This window comes from Populus euphratica, unplaced genomic scaffold, assembly GCF_000495115.2.
Source record: "Populus euphratica unplaced genomic scaffold, PopEup_1.0 scaffold30.1, whole genome shotgun sequence".
Taxonomy (NCBI): domain Eukaryota; kingdom Viridiplantae; phylum Streptophyta; class Magnoliopsida; order Malpighiales; family Salicaceae; genus Populus; species Populus euphratica.
The window spans coordinates 1,081,112-1,094,935 of NW_011499869.1; the positions used below are offsets into that span (position 1 = coordinate 1,081,112).

General features: G+C 32.4%; 1 protein-coding gene across 1 annotated transcript; it reads left to right on the plus strand.

Moving 5' to 3' along the window:
* Positions 1–5,304: 5,304 nt before the first annotated feature.
* LOC105126848 (fatty-acid-binding protein 1-like) lies at positions 5,305–11,412 on the plus strand. The gene is made up of 3 exons (XM_011027861.1): positions 5,305–5,743; positions 6,287–6,668; positions 10,906–11,412. Exons 1-2 carry the CDS (start codon positions 5,341–5,343, stop codon positions 6,406–6,408), a joined length of 525 nt encoding a protein of 174 aa, XP_011026163.1. The 5' UTR covers positions 5,305–5,340; the 3' UTR covers positions 6,409–6,668; positions 10,906–11,412.
* Positions 11,413–13,824: the final 2,412 nt, after the last annotated feature.

The window sequence follows — 13,824 nt, forward strand, 5'->3', positions numbered from 1 at the left end:
CCAATTTCCGACAAAACATACGACTAGTTATATCATCAGTGTTACAAGTTAAATAATTAATATTTTTTTTTAAAAAAATTATACAAAATAAAAAAGAGAATGTTTTATCTATTTTTTTAGTTTTTAGTTTTTTAACCGATCATGCCACTTTTTATTTAATTATATTCTTTTCGGTTATATTATTTAAAGTTATATTTTTATAGTAATCATATATTAAAAAACCATCTCAACCTAATAACTTAAGCTATTAGGTGAAGTTTTAGGATATAATTTATATTATTCTCTAAAACATCTGCTCAAGTGAAAGCCTTTTAAGCTTCAAACTTGCACATACTTATATTATCTTGTGCTTAATTTTTATCAAATAAATAGGGATGATGAGATTTGAATTCATGACCATTTAGTTATCAAGACTCTGATACCATATCAAATAACTATCTCAACCTAATAACTTAAATTGTAAGATAGTGTTTCAATATATGATTTATATTATTATCTAACATCATAGTTTTCAAACCCGGATTGGAGGTTGAATATTTGAAGTTTTAATATTTTATATAAAAAAATTAAAAAACAATCTATATAGATATAAGCTATAAATGTTGTAAACAATTAAGTTTCAAAGATTATTTCAAAATATTATTATCTTATATTGGAAAGATACTATCTTATTATTTTAAGTTGAAGTATTTAAACTAAAGAGGTTTATTAACCCATATTGAGAAACCATAAATTTTTTCTTGTGAATATATATATATATATTAAAGGTCTTTAAATCTCATATTACAAAAATAAAACATTCTTATAGTATTTAAATAGTAAACTTTGAAATGAGTTATTAAGCACTGAAAAATATGAAAAAAAAAGGATCTAGGGTAGGAGAAAAAATATATTTGAAAAAAAAGGTTCTTTTCGGGTTTTTGCCTGGTCACTCGAGTCTTGGGTTAACTTGACAGGTTGACTGGTTTACTCTGGGTCAATTACAAGCTCAAATTTTGAATGAAACATACCCTTCTAAAGCTATTGGGCCAGGCCTTTTAGTAGGACCCACTAGCCTGTTGCTGGGCATGAACCAAGCTATTGGGTTCCAATTCAAAAGGGCATAAAAAACGTTGGATCCTAGTGACAGTAGGGCTCAATTGTGTGTTGGGTCATGGTGTGATCAAGGTTCAAAACTGTTGGGTCTAGCAGGAAGGAGATCCCAGCATTGTTGGATCCTAAAGTGGTGGGAGGCTAGGCCTAACGATGTTAGGTCCTGCTAAATAAAGGGCTCAACCCTATTGGGTCTTGATGGAGGCAGAACCTCTAACCTTATATAGTTAGGTCCTGCCTAAGGTACAAGGCTCAATGTTGTTGGGTCTTGGTGTTATGGGAGGTAGGGCCTAACGCTGTTGAATCCTGGTGTGTGGAAGGCAGGGCCCAACGTTGTTAGATCCTAATTAATAAAGGACTTAATTCTATTGGGTCCTGATAAAAGCAGAATACAAGATCCTATATAGTTGGATCTTGTTTAAGATATGAGACCTAAAGCTACTAGGTTCTTGTGTGGTGGAAGGCAGAGCCTAATGCTATTGAACACTAGTTGTTAAGTCCTGATGTGTGAGAGGCAAGACCTAATGCTGTTGGGTGCTGGTGTGATGGGAGGCAGGGACCCACCCTATTGGGTCCTACTTGACCCAAGACTCTATATAGTTGGTTCTGCAGCACAACAACACCTCATTAGAGTTGGGTCTTGGTGACGTTGGACCTAATCTCAATATCGATTTTTAAAAAAATAATAATATAAAAACATCAAAAGAATATTAATTTGAAGTAAAAAAAAATTAAAATTTTCAAATTTATTAGGTCTCGCTTTATAGCCAAACACAATCTCAATATATATATTTTTAAGTAAAGAAAAAAAATTAAAATTTTCAAATTTCCAAGGTTTCACTTCATAGCCAAACATAATGTCAATATGTATTTTTTGAAAGAAATTAATTTGGCCTAAAGAAAAAAATTTAAAATTTTTCAATTTTCTCAACTTCGCTTCGCAACCAAACATAATGTCAATATATGTTTTTAAAAAAATTAATTTGATGTAAATAAAAAATTTTAAATTTTTTAAATTTCCTGATCTTCACTTCGCAACTAGACACAATGTCAATATATATATTAAAAAACCTATATGGAAGTAAAAAAAAACAAAAATTTCAAATTTTCTAGGTCTCGCTTCACAATCAAACACAATCTCAATGTATATTTTTCTTAAAAAAAAAAATTTGAAGTAAAGAAAAAAATTAAAATTTAAAAATTTCTCATGTCTCTCTTCATAACCAAATATAATGTCAATATATTTTTTTTAAAAAAATATTTTGAAGTAACGAAAAAAATTTAAAAATTTAAAAATTCCTTGGTATTGCTTCGCAAGCAAATATGATCTCAATATATTTTTTAAAAAGCTTTTAAAAAATAATACAAAAACATAAAAAGTATTAATTTGAAATTAAAAAAAACTTAAAAATCATAAAAAAAAATTCATAAAATTTTTGAAATGCAAATCAAACATGCTTTAATTAAAAAATTCAACACAAACTGAAATAAAATAAAAAAATATCATTATCCAACTTTTATATAAAAAAAATCACATCAATTAATTTCATCTTTATAATATGAAAAAAATCAATAAAAAAAATTAAAAAGATAAAAATTAAAATGTTGGGTCATGATGAAAGGGAAACCCAAACACTTTGTCCTGGTGGGAAGGAGGTCCAGACGTTATAGGGTCCTAGTATAAATAGAATTCAATGTTATTGATATTTTTTGGAAGTGTTCTGAGTTTGGCTGGCAAGTGTTAGGTCCTTCAGCCTGATCCATTAGTATTCGATTCCAGACTCAATTATCTTGGATTTAGTTATCCAGTCAAACTCAATTTTAATATAATTTTTTTATATAATATTATAAAAATAAAAAAATTAAATAAAAAAATTAAATTTTTTTAAATATTTTGAGTCTTGCTTTGTAGCCGGACACAATCTCAAAATATTTTTTTAAATAATTAAAAAATAATACAAAAAAATAAAAAAAATAACACAAGAACAATAATCAAACCAAACCCTACCTAATAGTTTACTTTAAAAAACATAAAATACTTCATTTATACACTTTATTTAATGAAGTATTGTTATTTCAATCTATATTATTTTAATGTTATTTAATAAAAAAATATTGTTTTGATTTTTTATTAATCAAACTATATTTTTACTAATTGTCAAGGTTACGTTTAAATTCATTAAGTCAATTAGATCACATTAAGTCAAACTCTACTTGATTTAAAAAAAAAATAGAAAAATATTAGCAATGTCTAGATCTTTGTTTTGTATATTCAAAAAAATAATAATTAATATGACCCATGACATAGCGCATCTTAACGATCTAGTTATAACTATATACGGTCTTCACTTTTGGTTTTTATTAAGAATTAAGTTTCATGATTTGTTTTAATTTGTTTTTTATGGGTTTATCTTGATTTTATGACTCAGGTTACTGGTGTAACAATTTAACTCGAGTTAACTGAAGTTATTTTTTATGTTCTTTTTTAATTGATTTTTCAATCTCAATTCCTTCCTTCAATATTAGGTTTATTAGGAATTATATTTATACTTTTTTCTAGTTTATTTTTTATGAGGTTATCTCAGTCTTATGATTTGAACTGTGAGTTTGACAAGTGAATTTAGTTAACACGAGTTGTTTTCCTTGTTTTCTATTGGATTGATTTGGAATTAGACGTCATGATTTATTTTGGTTTGTTTTCTATGAGTTTATTCTTATTTCATGACTTAGGTAATGATTTGGACAGGGTTAACCTGGCTAACTCAATTTTTTTTTAAATTTTTTTTAGTTTCATCTTTCAACATGAGATTTATCGAGATTTAGGCTTCATAATTTATTTTAATTTTTTTTTCTATTGGATTATTATAATCTCATGATTAAATTGCGGGTTTGACATGTTAACCTGGGTTAACTTGAGTTATTTTTCTTAATTTCATCATTCAATATTGAGTTTATAAAAAATTAAAATTTATAATTTATTTTGATTTGATTTCTATAATATTATCATAGTCTTATAACCTAATATTCAGATTGTTAAGTTGACCCGAGTAGATCCAATATGTTATTGTTTCAGTATTTATAAAAAAAATCTTAAATATTTATTTTGAGTCAAAATATATTTTTATCGATCATCTAAATTATTTTTGACCTTGTCAAATCGATCATGTTATACAAAGTAAATCTTCATATAGTTTAAATTTATTTTATTAGAAAAAAATATTAATAATATGTAAATATATTTTTATATCAATTTTTATTTATATATCACACACAACATAGACGGGACAATTATCTAGTTGTATCTATAATATTTAAAAAAAACTAGAAATAATAGTGTAAAATAAATATATTTCTAAAATAATTTTGAATTGAATGTTAATATTCTTGGAAGCTGAATCGAAAGGTAAACTCTCTTATCCCACCTGTCACTGTCTTCCTGACTCCAAACAGTAATCAAACCAAACCCTATTCTACAGTTTACTTTGTCAAGATGCCTTGTTTTGACCACCGGGTATGCTTGCAGGAAAGTGCTAGAATCTTACATGCTAGCTCATGCGGACGCGCGCAATGGACATGGACATGGACAGTTGATTTTATTTATGCACGTATTTAATTATTATTAATCTCTTGTGGCCCATGATGATGAAGTGATTAATATCACAATTAAACCAACTTCATTAACTAGGAGAATGGTGCGGACTTTTGAAAGCTATCGTCTAACTTTTCTAAACCTTTATTAAATTAAGCTGTCGTCTGACTTTATGAACTTCATTTATGAAATGGCATTTTACTTACTTAACCTTTTTGAGGATTGGACAATATAATTGAACAACGTTAATTACCGGCAGTAGTGCATAATTAATTATCACTTTCTTCTTCCCCTCGGAAAGGAATATAAAGGTTAAAATGACTTTATAGAGGAAATTACATGACTCTCCTCCGTTATCACCCCTCTCCAAATAGCTCGAAAAGAAAAACATCAAAATATGCCTTAATTTGAATGGCATCGTAGCTCCAACTTCCAATCTATGATCGTTATTTTTCATCCTGGGCCGTTGAATTTGCTAATGGAGATGTATTGATCAGCCCAAATTACTATTAGGCTTTTCTCTCTTCAAAGTTCAACCCAACAAAACCAGGTTGTATCAAACGTGCAGATCACGTGCCACTCTAAGCATATGTAAATCCAAGTTTCAATATAATTTCAAAGAGAAACAAAAGATATTAAAAAAATTTTTTTAAAAAAAAATGGTTTCACTGCGCTTCCCGTTCTTGTTTTCTCAGCCCAAGAAACACCCCAACGGCATTTCCCGTACCATCACTTCCCGCTCCTTCTCCGCCACCACAACCACCGTGGCATGTGCCCTGGCCGCCGGAGCTGCTGCATTTGCAGGCATAGCAGCCACCCGCAACTCCAAAAATCCAAAACAAGATAACCCATTCATCCAAAACGCCCTGAATCTTCTCTTCTCCAATCACTTGCTAGCACCGTGGGCTTCACTCTCTCTAGCAGACCCTTCACCTTCAGTTGTGGAAACGAAGACCGGAGCAGCGTTTCCTTCGGTTATTTTCGAGTCTCGGAGACTTTTGGGAATTGGGCTGCGTAAAAAGATTATCTTGGGATTGAAGCACATTGATGTCTACGCCTTCGGTAATTACATTTACTGAATTTTAGATTCTAAGCATTTTTTCCTTGCATTTAATTTATGGGATAATGAACATAGTGTGTTTTATGAGTGAACAATCATGTTTAAGCGTAAAATTTTGAAGTTACTATACTGGTTTCAGAAGTAAAAATGTGGTTTGATCTTTGCTAATAACAAAAAAAAGAAATCACTTGCTACGTAGTGATAACTTTATGGTTAGATTTAGGTTTTGAGGCACTTTAGTATTTGTCAGGGACAAGTTTTGTACTAGTTTCATCCATGGTTGCGACTGTTTAGTTTAATTTAGAAATATGGCTATATATTTGACAGAATTTAGAAATATACCATTACTGCATGTATTTGGAAGAATTTAGAACTGAATTAATGTGTATGCAGTATTTAGGTTATTCTGAGATTATATATTGTCGATGTATGACTATGACAACGAAAAGTAGTGCGTGTTTGCAAGATGTGAATTTTGAATGGATGTCTTCAAGGATGAAAGAACTGGTCAGTTCTTCATTTAATGGGAATAGGTCAGTGGGCAGGTGTTTATGCGGATGTTGATGAAGTGAGGAAAGTTCTGAGTGAAAATTATGGAAAACTCTCTGTTTCAGAACTTTTACACCCAACTAACACCGGACCACCACAGCCAAACAACCAAGACTAAAGAAAATATCCTCCACTGGGAGTCTCCTCTGCTTGCACTCTTCAGCAGGCATGTCTTCTATAGACTCTTACATCAGGGTGAATAATACCTGTAACCTTAAGGAATCTGCGGTGGAGTTGTGAGACAGTGAAGTCAACAAAATGATCCATCTGGGAGAAGCTCTGGGTCTTGGTAATTCAGCTCTCTTGGAAAAAATTCTCGGGCTTATCATAAGGCAGTTAGAAAAGGAGAGGGGAGACTGGCAGAAACAACAATGAATAGTAAGTTTTCATCCCCAATTTCTGCAGATGGATCTTTTAATTCTGTTATGAATATTCTTTCTTGGAACTCCTGTGGCTTGGGCATGGTGAGAAAAAAAAAGAAGAATCATGAAATTACTAACAGAATATAAGATTGATATATGTTTCTTGCTGGAAACTAAGCTAGCTAACTGTTTCATTGGTTTTGTGTCTTGTATTTGGAATGAAAATCATGTGAGTTGGTTTAGTAATGATGCTTAGGGATCAAATAGAGGTCTACTTGCTATGCAGAAAAACACTAACTTTGAAGTCTCTAATCTTGAATATGGTCATGGTTGGATCGGTTTATATGGTAACATGTTCACAGTGATTTTCATTGCTTTGTTATTGGCATCTATGCTCCTTGTAACTATCAGGACAGATAACAACTTTAGGATGATCTCATTCTTCTTAAACATGCTTTTGAGGTTCCCTGGATAATAGCAAGAGATTTTAAAGAAACACTCTCTCATAAAGACAGAAACAGTAGAATCTGTCATCCTGCAGGCTCAAATTCTTTTAGTAGATTTCTGCAGTCATGTGAGCTCATTAAATACCCTTTAGCAGAAGGTGTTTATACCTAGTTCAGAGGAGGGTCCAAGAGCAAACTGGACTGCATTTTTGCAAACTCATCCTGCCATCTTCACTTTCCTAGTTTATCTCTTCGTCAACTTCCAAGAGAGTTCTCAGATCATTGCCCTTTAATTTTGTCTAGCTTCTTGCAGGACCATGGATAGTGTCCTTTCCGTTTCTTAGACTGTTGGATTCAGTACCCTAATTTCAAGCATGTCATTGAAAACTTCTGGAATGACCCTTCACCCTGGCCACTTTAAATTTCTCAAAAATCTCAATCATATTGTACTCAGATTTAGGCAATGGAATAAGCTTGAATTTGAAAATCAAGAAGCTGCCCTCCAACGAACCCTTTCAACTATCAACATACAAGAGGAAAAATATGAAGAAGAAGGTATAATCGACCAAGAGTAGGAGCATTTAGACTTGTTGTTGAAAGATTGTTGGGTTTGCAACAACCACATTGAATCTATTTGGAGGCAGAAATCAAGACAGATGTGGTGCTAATTGTGTGACAAAAATAACAAGTTTTTTCACTTGATTGCTAATTTCAGGAAGGCTAAATCATTTCTCCTAAAAATCCACTATAATGGCAACACTTTTGATTCTTAACAGGATATTGAGTAGGTGGTTGTGGAATATTTCTCTGAGCTGTATGACTCTCCCTCTGAAAGAAAGCTGCAGTTAAATTCTTTGGGTTTCAAATGCCTCTCTAAAGAATCCTCTGAATGGCTGGAGCAGGAAATCACAATGGAAGAAGTGAAGTGCAGTGTATGGGGCTGTGATGGGTCAAAGTGTCCCAGACCAAATGGTTTCAACTTCAAATTCTATAGATTAGCATGGGATTTTATTGCTCAAGATATCTTTTCAACTTCAAATTCTACAGATTAGCATGAGATTTTATTGCTCAAGATATCCTTGATATAGTCTTAAGCTTCTTCAGAACAGGAAGGTTGCCCAAAGGAATCAATACAACCTACGTAACTCTCCTCTCCAAGACAGTAGAACCCATAGAGTTTAAAGATTTTCGGCCCATCAGCATGATTCATGGTATCTACAAGATCATTGCCAAAATCCGTGCATCTAGACTAAAAACTGTTATGCAAGATATCATTAGCATTAACCAATCAACGTTTATAGCAGACCACAATATTATAGATGGCTTTATGATTGCAAATGAGCTGGTGAGTGATCTAAAAAGGCGAAAAACGACAGGTCTGATTTTCAAGATTGATTTCCATAAAGCCTTCGACTCAGTCTCAGCTCTTGACTCAGTCTCTTGGGATTACCTAGATGATATCATGGGTTATATGGGGTTTGGCAGAAAATGAGAAGCATGATTTATGAATGTCTTTCTTTTTCAAAACTCTGAGTCCTCATCAATGGATCTTCTTTAAAAGAATCCTCTATTCCGTGAGGTCTGCGTCAAAGAGATCTGATTTCTCCTTTTTTGTTTGACATAGTTGCTGAGGGCTTCTCGATCCTCTTCAAAGGACATCTAGGGGGAACATTCTCAAAGGGCTACAATTTGCATTAGGAATTTTCCTTAGCAACCTGCAATATGCAGATGACATGCTAATATTCATCTCGACAAATATTGATAAGTTAGTTCAGGTCAAAAGAATTCTGAGATGTTTTGCTCTGAGTTCAAGACTTCACATAAACTTCTATAAAAGCTCCATTATTGGTATCAATATCGATGATCACTTGTATTTACGCCTGGCTGCATCTATTTTTTGTAGATCAGACTCCCTTCCAAGCAAATATCTTGACATGCCACTACGAACCAATCCATCCATTAATCTCCGCATGGAAGCTCATGATAGAGAAGTTTCATAAAAATCTTCATATATGGAAAGTGAGATTATTAAACATGGTTGACGTCTTTGTCTCATTAAAAGTGTCCTGAATTCCTTGCCTATATATTTTATATCTGTATTCAAGATGTCGAAAGGTGTAGGAAGGCTTTTTCATTCATCCAAAGATGTTTCTTGTATTGGGGATGTACTAACCAGAAATCTTTATACAATATCTAATGAAGACTAGTGATGCGTGATAAGAAAGAAGGACTCGGTGTAGGCTCTCTTATATCAAAAAATAGAGCCCTGCTGCTAAAATGAATTTGGAGACTCTCTTCCCTAGGTACAGGTTTATAAAAAATGATTATCTCTTCGATGTACAATCTAGCTTTTGAGAATGGGATCTTGATTTTCTGCAACCAACCCTCCAAGATTTGGAAGGATGTTATATCAATTGTTCTAACCAACATTCACAATGTCTTCATGAATCATTGCAAATTCATGTGAGGAATGATAATTTAATATTCTTTTGGCTAGATAATTGGATTGGTGACTACTCTTTCAAAATATCTTTCCTCAGGCTATATCTTTTGTCTACCTTTAAATCTGCTTTAGTGACTAACATGGGTAGATAGAGCAATGAAATCTGGCTCTGGTCCCTGCAATGATGCAGACCTCTATTTCTTTTTTAACAAGAACATCTATAACTTTTATCATCCTTGTTGGATTCTAAGCCTATGTTTTGCGGCAAGATGGATAAGAAAATCTGGACTCTTAACAACGATGGCCTCTTCAGTGTAAAATCTTGCTCCAAAATGATGGATTAGCTACTCTATGTTGGTGCTAAACCATTCCAATTTTTTGTTTGGATAAAACTAACCTCACTAAAATTGTAACTTTTCATCTAGCTCTTTGTCTAAGACAGTAACCACAATCCAAGACAAAGTAATCATGAGAGATTTTTTATTTTAGCATGACTAACTCACCTTTAAGGAATCAAGATGTGTTTTCTGCAATAAAAGTTTGGAATCTTCAAGTCACTTCTTAATTCACTGCTGCTTCACTTGGAATATATAGATTAAAAATGCTTTAATATATAGATGAAAATGCTTTCTAATTGGAGCTTTTATAGTGTTTTTTCAAAATTTATTGACAATATGTTCTATCAATAGTCTTCCATGGTTAAAGGCAAGTTGCAGAATCTCTCATGACAACATCTTTTCTTATACGTTGTATAAAATTTTTGGCTCCACAAGAATGATGTTATTTTTAATAACGTTGTCCCTAACCTCTAAATTTATTTCTCAATGGTGTGTCAAAGTATTGCTTTATAATTGAGGCTTGATTCAAGTTCTTTAGAGCTTAATATGGAGAATGTTCAATAGAAAAGAGTTGGTTTCTTATGTTTTTTTTGTTCCCTTCAATTGTTGCACTCTATTGTTTCATGCAGCTGCTTTTGTGCTTTCGTATTCTTTGTTTTCTTTCCTTTGCTTCTTAATAAAACTTTTGATTATTACCAAAAAAAAAAAAAGGGATAATAAAACTTTTGATTATTACCAAAAAAAAAAAAAAGGGAAAGCAAGGAGTTTAAAGAGGATCTTATGGGAGGTGATATTGGCATGACTGTTAGACTACAGATTGTCTATGGTAAGCTAAGCATTCGCTCTGTTAGAAGTGCCTTTGAAGAGTCCGTAGGAAGCAGACTGCAAAATTTTAATAGCAAGGAATTGCTTCAGAGGTTTTTTTTTTTTTTTCTTTTCCAACTAGTGATTTTCTTACCGTATGGTTATAATATATGAATTTAATGGGACGTAAATTTTTAAATGTCGGGTGATCTATCTCTGTAGGTGATTGGGTGAAGACTGATTCCCGTAGCAGCCTCGCACACGTTTGTGAATGTCTGGTGAAGACTGATTCGCGTAGCAGGCTCGTTTTCTAGTGACAACCAAAGCCATGGCGCAGAAAGCCTGAATGGGCTTGCGATTATTGCACATAGGATTTCGAGGACGATGCAGCAAAACAGTGGGGAGGGCCACGTATTCGATCATACTCTAGAGTACTTCAGTCCATTACATCCTTAATCAACTGATAGTAGGGTACCTTATCAATCTCAGCAAGCCAAACTATTTTGTGACGTTTAAGGCTATGCTTGGCAATGGGCTGCTTTTGAAGTCCTAAGAACTCCACACAGAGGCCCCTCTCACCTGAATCCGAGAGTGGAACCTGTAGATATCAAATCACACCTTAAAGTTCAAATTCCATTGCGTATGCACTGATGGGACCTCTGTCCCTTGCATGTTCCCGGCTTGCACGACAAAGAAACAGGCATGAAGAGAAGCTTCACGTGCCATTGTTCTTATCCAAAAGAATTTTTCTCAAATCAGTGATGGTGATCTGTAGGGCTTTACCCAAACGGGTCCAAACAATATGCCTTCTGCTTTTACAATGATGGGTCTCATGTTTTAAAGTTTTTTCTTTTTTAATGAATTTTTATAGATCTTATGTTTCGCTTTGCTTTTTGATCAACATATCTTCTGTTTATATAAAAAAAGAAGAAGAAGAAACTTTTCTTTACCATCTGCCATGGCCATGATTGATCCACTTCCAACCTCATGGAACCCATCACTTGCTTCGGAGCATGTACAGTCCTCGGTTCATATTGGGTACTATTTGAACAAGATTTGTTTGATGGGATATGGTAATAATTTCAGGTATTAATGAGACGTGTATAAACACTAAAAAAAAATTATGGATTTTTTTAATAAAAAAACCCAAAATTAATCACAAAAATATTATTTTATGAAAACTTTGTGATAAAAAAATAAATTAAAATTTGGATGGAATTTAAAAATTGAATTTTTGAAGGGAACTCGTGTTCACAAATAGGTTACAAAATAATTTTGTTTAACCTAATATAATTAATTTTTATAAATAAAAAAATTGATGATTAATCATGATTTTTTTAATATAATTGATTCTCCACCGAAATTGTTGATGGTAAATCATCATAATTCTCAAATAATTGTTACTAACATCATTTATTTTTATTTTCGGTGATAACACATCATCATTCTTAATTCTGTCACGTATCAATCACAAAGAAAAACAATTCACAAACTAAATTTAAACCGAAATTGTGACAACTTGATTTGTGACTAACATTTGATCATGAATTGAAAAAAAAAAAAAAACTCCACATCGAATTGCACACGGTCACAAATTTCGATCACAAATCAAAACTTTCACCCGTCACTATGCATTTTGACTGAAAAAGAGAATCAACTTTGAAAACACAGTCTCACGTCACATTGTCTGCCATTCTGTCACTCTCCATTTTGGAAGAAACTTCAGCAGCGACAACCTCATCAAAAAGGTGGAGACCACAATATTATCTTCATAATAAATTAATGTGGTCAATTTACCATACCCACCAACACACCCACTTGCTAAGTTAGGGCAAACCCATGATCTCTCTCTCTCTCTCTCTCTCGATTCAGGCTTGGAAATGTGGAAGTAATCATACCTAGATGCTATGCTAGTTGATAAAACTATCTCATGTCAGCAACATTTGATACAAGTTGCTGGTGCCAATTAAAGGACGACTCCTTATAAAGATATCAAAATTAATATAAAATATAAATCATATTTTAAAGATTACTTTAATAATTTGAGTTTCTAGATTAATATATTTTTTAACGTAAGATTAGAATTTTGTTAATCAAGTCAAATCTTACCATCTCATTTTATTTAATAAAAATTTAATAATAATATAAATTATATTTTGATTTTATTTAATAACTTGATTTTTTAAATTAAAATAGTTGTTTAAAACTTATTAGAGATAGAGTTTGAGATTTCCTATCTAGTTTCTCGTCAACGAGACACCAAATATCTTGATAAGGGATTTTAGGAATCTCCACTCTTGTTTCAAGCACAGCTCACTTTTTAACATGTTTTGTGTGACATTGTCAGCCATTTTTTCACTGAAAACATTCAAGTAACCAATCTGCCTTGCAGCAAGTTTTCAAAAGAGGGCCACGTTCTTTATGTATCAGCTCAATTAATGTGGCTTACCATATATTTACGTCCACTATCTAATTTATTCGTATAGATATGTAGTTGGCTAATTTTGGACAAGCAGGCAAGTGTCTTATGTCCTATATATGATTTTGGACGAGACATAGCTATCTCTAGGTTTTTACATGTCTGTAGACTTTCTGTCTGGGTTGGATTTGATAGGGTGAACACTAAGAGGGAGTTTACAAATATCTATCACAAAGCACACTTTGGATATCCATATAATCAGGGAAGACTGTTGAAGAGATTAATCCCTAAACAGAATTTGACATGATTTCTAAAATACATACCCATATAAGATTTCTAAAAATTTGAGATTAATTCCTAAAATAAATTATTATTTTTTTCTTTTTTCATATTCTTGTATTTCACTTTGGCTATTGCCTTTAGGACCTTTTTAATATAATCTCGATGATTATCCAACAAAAAAAAATCCTAAAAAAGTTGGCTTTCCGCTGGCTATATCATCAATTACTATATTGTGGTGGAGGGCTATTTCGAAAGTCTTTGAGAATTCGGGGATTGATATTGTTCAATAAATCTCGAGTAATACGACCAAAGTCGTTCATTTTTAATCCATGGAAGGAAGCATGACAAAATTTATCAAAAAACTAATCGAGTCCCATATCGCTCATTTTGATCCAGATCGGCAGATAGACCACCTGGATGTCTGAACCATTCAATCAATC